Here is a 17,026-nt window from a genome sequence, read left to right as displayed (position 1 = left end):
TTTGTTCTGTTTTGTATCAGTTCCACAGAGTTGCTTGGTTTAGTCCGACGAATTCAAACTTCGTGCCTAAACCAAGCAACTGCCAATCTGGAGACAGGCGCAAAATCAAATAGCGCCAATCAGCGCTCGGGGAGAGGAGGTGTTCCGCCAATCAGGAAAAGGACGCAAAACCAAATTGCGTCAATCAGCGCTCGGGGAAGAGTGTTTTGCTGGCCAATCAGGAGAAAGGGCGCAAAACCAGTTTGAATGGCGGCCCTTCTCCTATTGGTCGGCACGGACTTCCAGGCGGCAAGTGGGAGTCTGTGGCTGTGAAGCCGACTCACAGTTCCAGGGATTCTCTGCTGGGCTCGCGTCTCTCTCTCCAGTGGATATCTCCACATAGGCATCACCGGAGAGAGCGCTCTTTGGACAGTCACTAGCCCGAACAGTGATTAGGCTCTTTTAGGAGTAGATAGGGCGAACAGAACAGCCAGTACCCCAAAAGTGTCCCACCAACCTCAGGGACCCATTCATGGAGTTCCGGTGTGAAGCGTCTCCTTTTGGGATACAAATGCTCCCCCGTTTGGCTTTCGTCTATACGAAATGGCGGCCACCCAGGGAAGCACTCATTATTTACTTCCCTTGCGGTTTCGCAGATATGTTGTAGGTGCGAACGTTCTAATTGATTGGTGTGAACATTTTAATGGGGTAACGGGTGATCCCCGTTCGGGAGAAGAATGGGTACCTTTCGTATGAACGCTCCCGAACGGGAAATAGAGCATAGTACACGAAACACACGAGGAAGCTGAACATCAGTGCTGCACATTGTCAGCTCAGACCCAGGAAGCACCTCTAGCGGCCATCTGAGTGACTACCACTGGACGTGTACCTAGGGAGCAATGTAAACACTGCCTTTTCTCTGTAAAGACAGTATTTATATAAAAATGCCTGCAGGGACTGACTGTACTCACCAGAACTACATTAAGATGTAGTTGTTCTGGTGATTATGGTGTCCCTTGAATTTTGAAATTCACTTTGCATTCTGGACAATTCTCAAGCTTTCTTGCTGGTGTCTGGTTCAGAGAGCTTTCTAAAACAACAGGAAAATATTGCAGCCAGAGAAATGCCTTGTCATTGACTGCTGCCTAGGTGCTTGGTACCAGGTTCATCTGCCTCAACACATCCCTGTTATAAAGGACAATGGAATTACAACATACTCATAGTAAACATATTTCTGTCATTCTGACATCAGCATAAATGTAGCTAATAATAACAATGTGATACAAATAGTTATATGTCTGCTAATCCCCCATTTTTAACAATGTGGCAAGTGGTTAATAGATTGTGTTCTTTTCAGCAAAATTTTACAGATAAGCACAAAACAATGATATAACAATAATAATAATATAAATAACAGCAGGTGCTGGTGAAAACAGTGGCAGGCAGATATATCCTGGAGAATAAAATGAAGTGCTGGATTTACTAAACAAGTAAAATAATAATAATAATAATAATAATAATAATAATAATGTGATAGATCATCATCTGGAATAACTAGAAACATGGCAAGTCTGCTTGATGGTGTGTGTATGTTTATATAAATATATATATATATATATATATATATATATATATATATATATATATATATATATATATATATATATTTGTACCCCTGTGAGTTAGCATTGGGGGGTCTGTATACACTAAATTAATCAATACCCAGAGGGCACTAACCATAATTAAGGTCGCGGTGGCCATTTAGAGTGGGCTTACATAGACCCCCTGACAGCACCATGTCAGGTGTGATAATGAATGGCACCATTAGACATGCAATTACTGTAAATATTATTGTTATTATACACTCCCCTTCCCGACTCTGCACACAGCTAGGTGTGCCGTAATTACTGCTATAGACGCGCAATGCGACTGGTTGCGGGCGTTCTATTACGAGGATGTTGCGCAGGATTTGGTGTATTTACGGTGGCTGGGCCCTGGCTCTGGTCGCAATGCCGGAGCTGCAGTGAGACCGGAACTGGGATCACAACATGAATCTCAGGGGCCTCTTCCAGGACTTCAACCCCAGGTACGGAGACACGGGACACGGGACACGGGCCGGGGGCAGGGGGGAAAGGGGGCCGAGGGACGGCAGATGGGACAGAGACCAGGAGAGTGCCGGAAGGGGGTTCGGCCTAGTCACCAGGACCGGGGGAGCCGGGAGTTATAATGGGTTTGGTATCAGGAGAGGATCCTGGGAAATCGGGAGACATGGAGGGCCCGGGGAGAGACATGGAGGGCCCGGGGAGAGACATGGAGGGCCCGGGGAGAGACATGGAGGGCTGGGGATCCGGAGAGAGGGCTCTGGGAATGGTGAGATCTAATCTTAGAGCGATGGGGGTAAGGCCTAGTCATGGAGGTAGCAATAAGAAGAAGCGGACCATAGAGGGTCAAGTGGGATGTAGCGGGTCAGGAGAGAGTCCAGGGGGTAAAGAATACGAGGGAGGGGGAGAAGGTCCTGTTGGTCATGGAATAAGGGGACTCGTGAGAGGGTCCTGGGGGTCATGTCATGTAGAGGTTCAGGAGAGAGTCCAGGGGGACATGGGATGTAGGGGGTCAGGAGAAGGTCCTGTTGGTCAAGGAATAAGGGGAGTCAGAAGATGGTCCTGAGGGTAATGTAGGGGTTCAGGAGGTCCTGGGGGTCATGTAATGTAGGGGTTCATGAGAGTCCTGTAATGTAGGGGTTAAGGAATGTGTCCTGGTGGTCACGTCATGTAATGTGGTTCAGAAGAGGGTCCTAGTGGTCATGTAATGTAGGGGTTCAGGAGAGGGTCCTGGTGGTCATGTAAGGCAGAAGTTCAGGAGAGGGTCCTGGTGGTCATGTAAGGCAGAAGTTCAGGAGAGGGTCCTGGTGGTCATGTAAGGCAGAAGTTCAGGAGAGGGTCCTGGTGGTCATGTAAGGCAGAAGTTCAGGAGAGGGTCCTGGTGGTCATGTAAGGCAGAAGTTCAGGAGAGGGTCCTGGTGGTCATGTAAGGCAGAAGTTCAGGAGAGGGTCCTGGTGGTCATGTAAAGCAGAAGTTCAGGAGAGGGTCCTGGTGGTCATGTAAGGCAGAAGTTCAGGAGAGGGTCCTGGTGGTCATGTAAGGCAGAAGTTCAGGAGAGGGTCCTGGTGGTCATGTAAGGCAGAAGTTCAGGAGAGGGTCCTGGTGGTCATGTAAGGCAGAAGTTCAGGAGAGGGTCCTGGTGGTCATGTAAGGCAGAAGTTCAGGAGAGGGTCCTGGTGGTCATGTAAGGCAGAAGTTCAGGAGAGGGTCCTGGTGGTCATGTAAGGCAGAAGTTCAGGAGAGGGTCCTGGTGGTCATGTAAGGCAGAAGTTCAGGAGAGGGTCATGTAAGGCAGAAGTTCAGGAGAGGGTCCTGGTGGTCATGTAAGGCAGAAGTTCAGGAGAGGGTCCTGGTGGTCATGTAAGGCAGAAGTTCAGGAAAGGGTCCTGGTGGTCATGTAAGGCAGAAGTTCAGGAGAGGGTCCTGGTGGTCATGTAAGGCAGAAGTTCATGAGAGGGTCCTGGTGGTCATGTAAGGCAGAAGTTCAGGAGAGGATCCTGGTGGTCATTTAATGCAGAAGTTCAGGAGAGGGTCCTGGTGGTCATTTAATGCAGAAGTTCAGGAGAGGGTCCTGGTGGTCATTTAATGCAGAAGTTCAGGAGAGGGTCCTTGTGGTCATGTAAGGCAGAAGTTCAGGAGAGGGTCCAGGAGGTCATGTAATGTAGGGCTTCAGGCGAGGGTCCTGGAGGCCATGTAATGTTGGACTTCAGGAGAGCGTCCTGGGCATAATGGAATATAGTGAATCAAAACACTGTCCTGGGGTTAGAAAGACATAGTTATGGATTGTAGAGGATCAGGAGAGGGTCCAGGAAGTTGTACGGTCTAGTCATAAAGGGCATAAGGACTAGGAGAAGACCCAACCATGGGTGGTAAGGGTTTAGGAATGTGGTCTGGGGAAGCAAGAATAATGGAATGTAGGGGATCAGAAAAGGATAATGATCACTAGAGAGGACCCGTGAATTAAAGGGACACTATAGTCACCAGATCAACTACAGATCATTGTAGTTGTTCTGGTGAGTATAGTCAGTCCTTGCAGGCTTTTTGCTGTAAACACTGGCTATTCAGAGAAAAGGCAGTGTTTACATTGCAGCCTAGGGATACCTCCAGTGCCCACCTCAGATGGCCACTAGCGGTGCTTCTTGGGTACTGACATTCAGCATCTCCACCCTCTGCATGAAGACACTGAACTTTCCCCAAAGAGATGCATTGGATCAATGCATCTCTATGAGGAGATGCTGATTGGCCAGGGAAGTGGTTTGCTCTTTTGAACTAGTGCAATAGGAGTACTAAAGGCAAGACCTAGTTAGGAAAGAGGAGGAGGGGCTGGTGTCTTTTAAATTCAGGTTTGATCCTTTAATAGATTTGCAGTGAGGCTAAAGGGGAATTGTCATAAATTACATCATTGAAAAAAAAAAAAAAACTTTTAAAAATACCTGTAGGTTTCTAACCATTTCCCCCCATTTGCTCCATTTTCAGTAAAATTGATATTAAAGAAACACTTGAGTGTTCTACATAAAATAAATTATGTATAATACTGGAGTATTGTATTGCCAATTTACCTGTGCCCCCTTTTCACTTAAAATAAAGCGTCAACTTTCCTTTAATCCACCAGCGAGTCAGTCCCTCGTCACAGCTTCAATCCACCTGCCTAGAGATTACCACTGATGATCTATTGGCAAGTAGAATGCTTCTCATATTGAAACATTAGGATGAAGATGGCATGCGTGACAATTTCCATGCTACTCGGAGAAGCACATCACATAGAGAAACATTAAAACCAATGTTTTCTTTTGCAAAGCCCTCAAATGTTTTCTTCTAGCGAGGGCGGTGCAAACTAGACACTTTATAAAAGTGCAGATTTCTCTTGACACTCCAGGCACTATAACATCTGGTGGTATTGGTGCCAGAAGTGTCCAGGCCCTCCCAATGTAGGTAATCATATTGTTTGTGAGTAGTTTGACAACTTATCTGGAGTCTGCTGGGTGCCCGTCACTTCTTTCTCTGGGGCCTGGAAATTACTGCAAGGAGCTCCCATGAGGTTATCGCTGCAGCTTCCAGTGGTATATTCAAGAAGTTGGATTGGAACACATATTGTCATTTCCTTATCTACCCTAGTTCATGTTTTTATTTACTTATTTTGTATTATTCTTGTTTAGTGTTTTATACTATTAAAGGAACACTATAGTCACCTAAATTACTTTAGCTAAATAGAGCAGGTTTAGTGTATAGACCATTCCCCTACAATTTCAATGCTCAATTCACTGTCATTTAGGAGTTAAATCAATTTGTTTCTGTTTATGCAGCCCTAGCCACACCCCCCCTGGCTATGATTGACAGAGCCTGCATGAAAAAAAAAACTGGTTTAACTTTCAAACAGATGTAATTTACCTTAAATAATTGTATCTCAATCTCTAAATTGAACTTTAATCACATACAGGAGGCTCTTGCAGGGTCTAGCAAGCTATTAACATAGCAGGGGATAAGAAAATCTTAAAGGACCACTCTAGTGCCAGGAAAGCATACTCGTTTTCCTGGCACTAGAGTGCCCTGAGGGTGCGCCCACCCTCAGGGACCCCCTCCCGCCCGGCTCTGGAAAGGGGAAAGGGGTTAAATCTTATCTTTTTCCAGCGCTGGGCGGAGAGATCTCCTCCTGCTCTCCTCCTCCGATCCTCCTCTTCTCCTCACCGTCGGCTGAATGCGCACGCGCGGCAAGAGCTGCGCGTGCATTCAGCCGGTCACATAGGAAAGCATTCATAATGCTTTCCTATGGACGCTGGCGTGCTCTCACTGTGAAAATCACAGTGAGAAGCACGCAAGCGCCTCTAGCGGCTGTCAATGAGACAGCCACTAGAGGACATAGGGGGAAGGCTTAACCCATTCATAAACATAGCAGTTTCTCTGAAACTGCTATGTTTATGAAAAAATGGGTTAACCCTAGAAGGACCTGGCACCCAGACCACCTCATTAAGCTGAAGTGGTCTGGGTGCCTAGAGTGGTCCTTTAATTAAACAGAACTTGCAATAAAGAAAGCCTAAATAGGGCTCTCTTTACAGGAAGTGTTTATGGAAGGCTGTGCAAGTCACATGCAGGGAGGTGTGACTAGGGTTCATAAACAAAGGGATTTAACTCCTAAATGGCAGAGGATTGAGCAGTGAGGCTGCAGGGGCATGTTCTATACACCAAAACTGCTTCATTAAGCTAAAGTTGTTCAGGTGACTACAGTGTCCCTTTAACTATTCATTAGCTTTAACACCTAGGTATTTTAATATTTTATATTATCTGTTTTTATCACAGTGCATCCGAGCCTTTCTTTTTCTTATTTTTTTCTCTCTCCCTGGCTTTATATCCTAAATAGTAGCTCCTGGTCCTCCCACTATTTTATTTACGGTTTCTTTTATACAATAGGATTTACCTAACAGTTGGTTGTTGAGAATGTAATCTAAACTTGCAGCCATGATTGCAAATACAACCCATCCATGTATTTTAACTTTTGCAGGGGTCACTGTTAAAAGAAGCTTAAGAAATAAAAAGAAAATCAGTGGAGTGTTCCTTTAACTGCGTTTTCCAAGAATGGCAAGCAAATCATAGCAGCGAGATGTTAGGCAATAAGAAGTAACTATGATTGTTGGTAGGGTTTGGGAGAGATTTGTTAAGTACAGCAGATTCTTTGCACATAATTGTTTGCAAATGTATAGCTAAGGAAGAAATGTGGCTTTAATCTGTTTGGCCTCTATTCTACGTGTCCATGATTCAACTGAGTAAAAGTTAAATTGATGGAGTCAGTCAGCCTAAAGCATGTTTTTGTTTTGTTTTTTTACTTGTTAATCTTAAATGGATACTGTAGGCATCAAAATAACTTTAGATTAATTAAGCAGTTTTGGCGTATAGATCTGCAGTCTCAGTGCTCAAATCTTTGCTATTTAGGAGTTAAATCACTTTTGTTTCTGTTTACGTAGCCCTAGCACAGGGATGGCGAACCTTTTTGAGCCTGAGTGCCCAAACCGCAATACCTGCCAACTTTTTTTCCCTCAAAGTGCCAACATGGCTATTAAACCTGAATACTGAGGTTTACGTTTAGAAAAAACTACTCGTGCAGTTAACAACTTTCTCTCACAACAGAGAGTTAAATTATACAAATTTTAAATAATGATATAAATTAAGCTTATATTTATTAGTATCTCAAACAAATGCAATACATACACACAGACTGCTGAACACATTCACACACCAACTGCTTAATACATACACACACCGACACACAGACAGACTGCTAAATACACACACACACACACACAAACACGCACGCTGCTGAGTGCACGCACGCACGCTGCTGAGTGCACGCACGCAGTCTGCTGAGTGCACGCACGCAGTCTGCTGAGTGCACGCACGCAGTCTGCTGAGTACACGCACGCAGTCTGCTGAGTACACGCACGCAGTCTGCTGAGTAGGGGGGTAGGTGTGCTGTGGATAGGGGGGTTGAAGATGCATTAATTTTTTTATTTTTATTTTTTCATATTAAATATTTATTAAATCCCTCCTTCCCTTCCCTTCTTCTTACCTTTGGTGAAGGGGAGGGGGGAACACAGCCATCCCTGGTGGTATGCAGGACAGGATGACAGGTCCTGCAGCTCTCCTGTCATCCCGCGCGATGCTGTATGGAGCGTTGCCCTGGTAACGCACGGCAACGCTCCACACAGCTCGAGGGAGGACAGGTGAGCTGCTTCCTCGATCCCTCCCCCTGCTTCCTATCCTCCCGACCCGGAAGCAGAGTAGGCAACTGCCGTTTCGGGCAGGCAGGTGCCTACTCTGCAGTGATGGCAAACCTATGGCCGCGTGCCCACAGAGAGGGCTGGGGTGCCATAGGTTCGCCATCACTGCAGAGTAGGCACCTGCCTGCCCGAAATGGCAGTCGCCTACTCTGCTTCCGGGTATACACATCCTGTATAAAAAAAAAAAAAATTGTTTAATTTGCAATTAGACATTAAAACTGCACTGTCGCACCGTACTTGCCTTTACCCAATCACTTCCTCTTTTTTCCAATTTTAATCTAAATGCTGGTGAGATAGCTCAGTTGGCTAATGCATCATCAGTAGAATCTGTTCAACCCTTGGGTCGCAGGTTGGAATCCCGGCAGGGTTGACTCAGTCTTTCATCTTTCCGGGGTAGATAAAATGAGTACCGTTAAATTGGGTAATAGTAACAGCCCCTGGATGTTGGGCTAAGGTAACATCTCTAGGATGTACTTTAAAACCAGAGTAATCTGAATGTACCTTTCATGGTTAAATACTTTGTTGTTGTTATTATTTCTAACTAAAAACGGACTACTTTGTCTTATGTATTTATCCTATGTCTGACTTACGGGGCAGAGCTACGGTGTCAATCCTGACAGCTATCACCAGTGACGACTGCAGGGATCTTGTGGAATTCTCCATTGCCTTCAATGCTGAACTTTCCCTCCCCCAGCCATCTGACCCCCAGCCGCAATGTTACCGCCGAGGGGTCTTTGAAAATTCTGCAAAGTCCCCGGACTGTGACAGTGCTACTTTAACCTGCTTTGGAAGTTTTTAACTTTAATCACACACCGGAGGCTGTTGCATGATCTAGAAGGCAGGATATAAGAAATTAAAACGACTGCAATAAAGGAAGTTTACAGGAAGTGTTTAGTATTGTGAGGAGGTATGACTAGAGCTGCATAAACAAAGTGATTAAACTCCTACATGTCCTAGAATTGGGCAGTGAGGCTGCAGAGGCATGATCTATATGCCAAAACTGCTTCAACAAGCTAAAGTTGTTGTGGTGCTTATAGTGTCCCTTTACCAGAAAACCTCTCACTGCGTATATCATTTGGATAAGCTGCAGGTTCTCTTCATCAAATCGCAAGTTCTGGCAAATTGAAAACTCCCTAGCAAGCGTCCAGCAGCATTTGCTTGGGAGTTACCATAGCAATCATGCGCCTGTGGGAGGTCTTTTCTGCTCTCCGTTGTCCATTGAATTGTCAGCATAGAGACTATGCTGAAAATTTGACTGAGAAGGGTTTTCTCCCAAACTATAAATTTGGTATAGACAAATGTATAGACAGAATTTTATGCTCTGAAAATGTCGTGTTAATTAGAAATGACAGATATCCTTTAACCCCTTAAGGACACACGACATGTGTGACATGTCATGATTCCATTTTATTCCAGAAGTTTGGTCCTTAAGGGGTTAAAATACTTCCTTTAGACATTGCTATTTTCGCAAAGTAACTAGTTTGATTTAATTTTGCACAGTTCAGTGACTAATCTCCTTTCATATAAAATATTTTAAGCAGCGCAGATGGAACTTCACCTTTAAAACAGATTGGAAACATTTTTTAAATAAATCTTTTTTGACTTAATATCATTAAAATCCACTCACCAAGTAACATTTCTTCTGCTTTGTGTTTTACAGCAAATTCCTTATTTATGCCTGTTTGTTGCTGTTTTCTGTTCTTCTGTCTCTGCGGCTGGACGGTATTATTCAATGGAGTTACTGGGCAGTGTTTACGCCAATATGGCTTTGGAAACTAATGGTTATTGTTGGAGCCTCGGTGGGTACTGGCGTTTGGGCAAAGAACCCGCAATACAGGTGTGTTGACTATATTTTAGGCAGAACACTTGTAATGTCCTGTTTGTATGAGTAAATGTGTGTAATATATATATTTTAAATACATAGATACAAACACTTCATACATACAAGCTTTCTACAATCTTCAATTTAGCTTCCATCACACATGTTCCTATTTGTTTGTGGTGTTTACGATAACTTGAACGCATCACATACCAGGGCCCAGAGAGTACTGCAAAATATGTAATGTATAAAGTCTGGACTTTTGATGCAGGTTTATGTTTATATGAACAAACCTAGCCAAAAATCTGTCCATAAATTATATAAAATATTTTAAACAAATACTGGAATTTCTCAGAGTGTTTCTATCATGTATTTAATAAAAAACAAATACATAGTTATTTTCAAAGGAAGCTTTTTTTTGTTTGTAAATAACCTGTCTTAAAGTGTATTAAACTGGCATGTTGTTTTTCATTTCTATGTTGTTTAGTAGTGTGGATTACTCTTGTTGTAGTTAAAATATAAAAAGTGAATTGTATTGAATTGAAAACGAAATGTCAGCATGTTTAGTAAATTCACATTAATATTCATTAAAGGAACACTTTGAACCTCTAAAAGCTGAAGTGCTTTATGTGTGAAGAGTGTGTTCTCTTTTTTTACATTTTAAATATGTCATTCAGACAACCATACCGTTACTGCTTGGTTGTTTAGCTCAGTGGAGCTAAACTCAACTTCACATTGAGCTTCATGGAGAAATATGTAATTGGACAGTCACAGAAAGTTTGGACGTGGGAATAAGGGAAGGACTTGCAAGATTTAGCATGTTGTTTTTAGATATACCCCAATGGTAAAAATGCATAATTAAATGCATGCATGTTTGCATTTTGGGTGTATCTACTAAACAGTTATTTTTATTTATTTTGTGTGTGCATCTGGGCAGTGCAGTGTCAGTTTAATGTGCGTTTTGAGATATTTTAAAACCCCTTCAGCCACTTACCTGAATCTAGCGCCGATGTCCCTCGGTGCTGGATCAGGCTCTGCCCACGCTTCTTCCTCATCGACGTCAGCCGGTGGGGGAGACCTAATGCGCATGTGCGGCAAAGGCCGCGTGCGCGAATTAGACCTCCCCATAGTAATGCATTATTCAGTACTTTCGTATGGGGTAAATCTGACACTGGAGGTCCAGTTTGGATTCTGGAAGCAAGAGGGCAGACTTATAGCTGCAATGTAAACATTGCAGTTCTCTGGTACTAAGTGCAAAAGGGTCACAGCACCCAGACCACTTCAATTAGCTAAAGTGGTCTGGGTGCCTACAGTGTCCCTTTAACCCTTGTATTGTAAGCAAAGAGTGCATAGATATGGTGCCTGTATTCAAATCTTTCTACTACCTTTTTAATTAATGTTTCTTTTATTTTTCTTCTTAACCCTACAGGGCAGAAGGCGAAACCTGTGTGGAATTTAAAGCCATGCTCATTGCAGTGGGCATTCACTTACTGCTCCTTATGTTTGAAGTTTTAGTCTGTGATCGAATTGAAAGAGGAAACCACTATTTCTGGCTCTTGGTTTTCATGCCATTATTCTTTGTGTCACCTGTGTCAGTGGCTGCGTGTGTATGGGGATTCAGGCATGACAGGTCTTTGGAAGTAAGTTGTAATAGATGTTTTCTGCTTAAAATGAATGTGTTTCTGTCTGTGAGGATACATGCCACTATACTCAGACTAAGCTCGCCACTGCCTAGCTTCTAGTCAGGCTTGCTTGTATATGCGGCATTAGTGTGTGCCCCAGCAAGTCAGGGGCAGCTGTGGCTGAGGTTGATGCAGGTTTTTACCAGCCTTTGATCAGAAATGGGTACAATAGAATCTACATAGGCTCCCTTCTATTGATCTTATAAAATAAAAAGGGAGCGAGTCATAATTTCTTACGGCATCACACAATGTAGGTTGCTGTATCACACTGCCAGAGATTAGGATAACTTGGGTAAAAAAAAGGTAAATTCCTGTTTTTTCTCCTCAATCTGCTTTTTTGCTTCTAATTTTTGCCTGTATTAAAGTTTCCAATATTAAAAAGAAAAACGTTTTGTGGTTCTTTAGTTCTGCCCTTTATTATATAAAAAGCACATTTTATTTCTGAATATCAAAACTGCTGTGATTTAATATGAGGAAAACTAACACTTTTTGGAATACTTTGATAAATATCCCCCACAATGAGAGAACCTTAGAGATGTAATAAAATGCAGCAAATATTTGAAGAGATTTAGCAACGTGTCGGGGACTCTGCTAAATCTTTCATTTTGTGTTTTAACAATGTGCAGGCTGTCCACCAACTTCATCCTGCAGGTCCTCTTCAGCTCCTGGAGCTTCAGTTGTCAAGAGCCGCATCAGTACTGTACTCCTGGAGGTTCTCATAACATGACAGGAGCCTCCATAGACCATTCCTGAAACCCACAGCCATCACTTTTGACAGCTGCTGGAATTGAACAAAGGTTGACAACACAGCTCTTACTTTTGTCAACCTCAGGCTTGTCCATAAGACAAAGTAGTCCTCACTTTGTCTTCTGGTGTCATTGGTTTAAGTTGGAATTTAAGTGAAATCCCAACACAGTCTTGATCAGTATTTCATAAAGAATACATCCTTATGAAATACTGAAAAGTAACAGATCCACTTTAAATGTTATTTAATGTCGGTTTGTTAGGGGACGTATAACCATTTCCTTCCTTTTTCTTTGCAGCTGGAGATCTTGTGTTCTGTTAATATTTTACAATTTATATTCATTGCACTAAGACTTGACAGCATTATCACGTGGCCTTGGCTGGTGAGTTATAGTTTAAAATCTCTAATATTAAATGTGATTTACAGTCTTGTGTTGTTACTCTTTTGCTTTATTTGGGAAACGTTCGTATCTCAAATTAAGATCATTTGCAACATTACCAGGATTCCTGATCTGCAAATGTCCCACTTTTCTGGAGCTTAATGTCAGTGAATCGTTTGGCTTGGTTCTCCCTTTTCAGGTCGTCTGTGTCCCTCTCTGGATTTTGATGTCCTTTTTGTGCCTAGTCGTTCTATATTACATTGTATGGTCTGTCCTGTTCTTGCGCTCCATGGATGTTATAGCAGAACAGAGGAGAACACATATCACTATGGCAGTCAGCTGGATGGCCATAGTTGTTCCATTGTTGACTTTTGAGGTACGCTGCTTCTTTCATTTAAATATCTGTTTTGGAAATTTCTAAACCACCATATGTCACTGTGACTTTATTCAGCTGTATGCATACATGTATGGGTAGCACATACAACTGGATTTTGATATGTATTGATGTTAAATTTAATCCTACACTCAACTAAAGAAAGACTGTTAAAGCGACCTTAACTCTATATAAATACACCAGGTGGAAGATGTAGTCTGTGTAGTGCGAATATTGCATAGGTTATACACTGTTCTGTATTAGGCCAAGTCTCACTATTTAATTTAGAACCAGCACAGTGAGATATAGCTTGCCAAAGATGGATAGGCTGAAATTGTCAATTCTGATTATCTCAACCAAGGAGGTGGGCTGGGGGTGGAGCCAAATGTCACCCTGGCCAGTCCGCATCCCCTCATAGGGATGCATGTTTATAAGGAAAGTTCAGTGTCTCCATGCAGAAGGTGGAGACACTGAATGTCAGTGCACTACCCCAGGAAGCACTTCTAGTAGCCATCTGAGGAGTGGCCATTGGAGGTGTCTATAGGCTGTAATGTTAACACTACCTTTTCTCTGAAAAGGCAGTGTTGACTGCAAAAAGCCTGCAGGGACTGACTATACTCACCAGAACACCTACATTAAGCTGTACACTACGGCTTTGATTGCATGGTCCCCATGCTTGCTGCATTTAAATTCCCACTGCCAATCAAGGCCACAATCAAGACTCTTGTCTATTCTATTTTTAGTAGAAAGCATTCTGCTTGATAAAATAATTTGTTTACATTAATTTGTCTGCTGTATGTTAATTAAAGGCAACATAGTTCTTATCAGTAAAAATATGAACAACAAAACATGTGCATGTCTACTTCAAATATTCAAAAGTGAACATCATTTTTAAGCACATTGCACTTTTGCTCTGTATTCTAACTGGCTTCCAGTGACCAGTGAGGCTGTGATACAAGATGCTCTGGTGAAGAATAAAGATCTGCAGGACTTAGACCCCTGTTTTAAAGCCCATCCATTATGATAGTTGCATTAAAACTGCCTCTCAGATTGATTGATTGGGTCAGAGTGGCTCTTTGAGCATTAGTTTCTCCTTCCATCTTAGGTTGGCCTACTCATGTGCTAGCCCCCATATTTGGTATTTTCTATCCACAAAAGTACAAAATAGTACGACACATTTATTTTCAACACCATCACTAAACCGTTTTAAACAAAAATCTAACTTCTTTTCCAAAATGGATATTTTAACATAAGATATGAAATTTCTGTTTGGAATTACAATTCTTTCTTAATGATGACTGGTATAGTGAGTAGAGCAATAGAGACCCTGTGAAAACGTTACCAGAAGCATAATTCCAGTAATACAATATATAGCTAAACTGGCATAATGAACGCGCAGAAACAAGATTGCAACAATAGATTTAATTTTAACATAAACCTTTTTAAATGAACCAACTGAGCTAAACTCTTAATGTTTTGTTTTTTTCCCTTTTCAGATTTTACTTGTTCACCGATTGGATGGGCATAATTTATTCTCATATATTCCTATATTTGTACCCTTGTGGCTTTCTTTAATAACTCTAATGGCAACCACCTTCGGTCAGAAAGGAGGGAATCACTGTAAGTAAAATTATATCTAAATTAATTTAAAGCAACAGTTTTGTGAGCACCCTGCATACAATGCTTTTTATTTTACCCATGAACATTGACATTTGGAAAGGAGAGTGAAAGTTTATATATGGTGCCATTGTTACATTTGAATACATCTGCCTAAAATCATTAATTTTCATGATCATTTCTGCTTTTACCTATAAATGTTTTATAAGTGCTATCTAGTGCTCTTTATTTTATAGTCATAAAAGGGTTGCTGTGGTTATCTTTTAATTGAAATGGTTACCAAAAATAAAGTTTCTAGTCAGTCAAAATGTGTATAATAAAATGTTCTCTTGCTCTGGCTTAAGAATTAAATTGCCCTTATTAGATGTTTTCTGATTTAATGGAATACATCGATTTTTATTCTACTTTACACTATTCTAAATTGATAAAGGCTTTGTGGGCCTTTTCAATGACCTGATTTCCTACACCTGTTTAAGAGGTTTACATGTCACTAAATTAAGTTTGCCATTGATTTTAAGAACTGAACCCATGCATCAAGGAAAATGTATTGAGAGAAGGCATTTCCTTGTAATTCCCGCCCCCACACACACACGCACATTAAACTGGTTCCATCGTGTATCCCTATGCTTGACATCATGAGCTAATGATCATTTTGTATAGAATTTAAAAATAATGACAAGTGAAATGTTTATTTACTATAATTTTTTCACGCAGTAAGAGCATGTGACTCTGCTAAAGCTTACTATTGTTTAGTGAAAGAAAGACTTGGAAATCTGGTTTTAATTCAACAAATTTAAATCCTACTGACCAAAATGAATTCTCTTACAGGGTGGTTTGGAATCCGTAAAGACTTTTGTCAGTTCCTACTAGAGATTTTTCCTTTCCTTCGAGAATATGGCAATATCTCTTACGATATACACCACGAGGACAGCGAAGATGCAGAAGAGACACCTATTCCAGAACCACCGAAGATAGCTCCAATGTTTCGTAAAAAGACTGGTGTGGTTATCACGCAAAGTCCAGGCAAATATGTAGTACCACCTCCAAAACTAAATATAGACATGCCTGATTAAGGTGAATTGATATGGTATGCAGGGGTTCATCAATGACATCCTTCTGTAGGTACATGCACACATGCTGTGGACTGAAGGGAAAAGCAGCTTTTGGCTGCATAGTGTAACTGTAAACGCTACTGACCTCATTTTTATTTTGGAGGGGGGGTGGGTTTTTGTTTTTTTATATACAGTCTAACTGACTTTTACATTTGTGTATGTAAAGTTCCAAACCCTTATAAATTCTGGTGTCACTTTGTCAGTTGGAGACTCCTCTAGGGTCCATTTCACTCTTAGTCTCCCTGAAATCTGAATTATTATTCTTATTTGAATGAAATCTTTCTTAATGCTATTTTTTTTTTCACATGTTCCCTCTATTTTTATTTTTTTATTTTATTTTTTCTGTTACGCAGAGCAGATATTGTACATTTCGAAGACAACTTGTGCAGTGATCCTTCATGCTCGAACGCATATTTTGCATCTTACCACTAGAAAAAAATGTTTTTTTTTCTGTTTGAAAATCAAATGCATTAACTTGAAAAAAAAGTAGTATTTAAGGAAGAGGCCTTGTATTCTTTTAAACATGGAACGTATCTCGTATATATGGATTTTTCTTTAGGTTAGGGATAGGCAATTTCTTTCCCTGTGTGCTGTAATTGGTTTGTTTTAAGCTTCAATCTTTCTCAAAACAGTTGAATCCTTCATTTACTGCATGCTTATTCTGTATGCAATGAGAAATATACTTAAAATCTGCCCTATCAGCAACACCTAAAGAACATCCTGTCGAAGGTATCGATCCATTCATCGATGTATAGTATTTATAAGAGCATTTTAGCTATGTAATATATTGTTTAAAATTATCCTTCTGTACAGTATAAATTGAAAATACAATGTATTTTTTTAAGTAAGCCGTGTTTGTAAAAAGAAAATGCATATATGTATTGAATGTCAATTTACATTTTAAAAGCTACATAAAAATATGTAAACATCAAAAAATGCCAGTACTTTTTTTGTTTTGTTTTTTTGTTCCTTATTTTCACACGGATTTAAAATCACCTTTTCATGTCAAATATGCTATAAGTCATTGAGTTGAATATTAATAACTTATTAGGCTATGAAAATATGTTGCTTTCTAGTTCTACATGATAACAGGAGATGTAACTACTGTGTGTTCAGTAAATTCTTTTGATGTCTAAAAAGCATGTGTTTGCCTCTTATTTCGTTTCTAAAAATCGGTTTGAAAACAAAATTGACATACATGGACCTCGCAGCAATGAGAGAGAAACTTCTCTGGAATTTATACCATCAAAAAAAAAAAACTTTGAAAATCACCTACAACTTCTATTAAATGAACACTATAGGGACAGGAACACAAACCTGTATTCCTGATCCTATAGCGTTAAAAACACTATTTAGCCTCCCTGGTCCAGCTTAAATACAGTAAAAACTCACCTTATGTGCTTGAGGAGTGGCCACTAGAGGTGTTCCTAGGGCCCAATGCTATAGTGT

The 17,026-nt window shown here is 41.1% G+C and overlaps 1 protein-coding gene across 1 annotated transcript; it reads left to right on the top strand.

Annotated features, from left to right (window-relative positions):
- The first annotated feature begins 1,971 nt into the window (after positions 1-1,971).
- Positions 1,972-16,716, top strand: TMEM185A (transmembrane protein 185A). Its single transcript, XM_063431976.1, has 7 exons — positions 1,972-2,065; positions 9,511-9,687; positions 11,099-11,309; positions 12,395-12,478; positions 12,675-12,851; positions 14,345-14,468; positions 15,294-16,716. Exons 1-7 carry the CDS (start codon positions 2,028-2,030, stop codon positions 15,536-15,538), a joined length of 1,056 nt encoding a protein of 351 aa, XP_063288046.1. The 5' UTR covers positions 1,972-2,027; the 3' UTR covers positions 15,539-16,716.
- Positions 16,717-17,026: the final 310 nt, after the last annotated feature.

Source organism: Pelobates fuscus, chromosome 9 (assembly GCF_036172605.1).
Source record: "Pelobates fuscus isolate aPelFus1 chromosome 9, aPelFus1.pri, whole genome shotgun sequence".
In the NCBI taxonomy this organism is placed as follows: domain Eukaryota; kingdom Metazoa; phylum Chordata; class Amphibia; order Anura; family Pelobatidae; genus Pelobates; species Pelobates fuscus.
The sequence above is the reverse complement of the archived record's forward strand: the minus strand, read 5'-3'. Positions and strand labels throughout refer to the sequence as shown.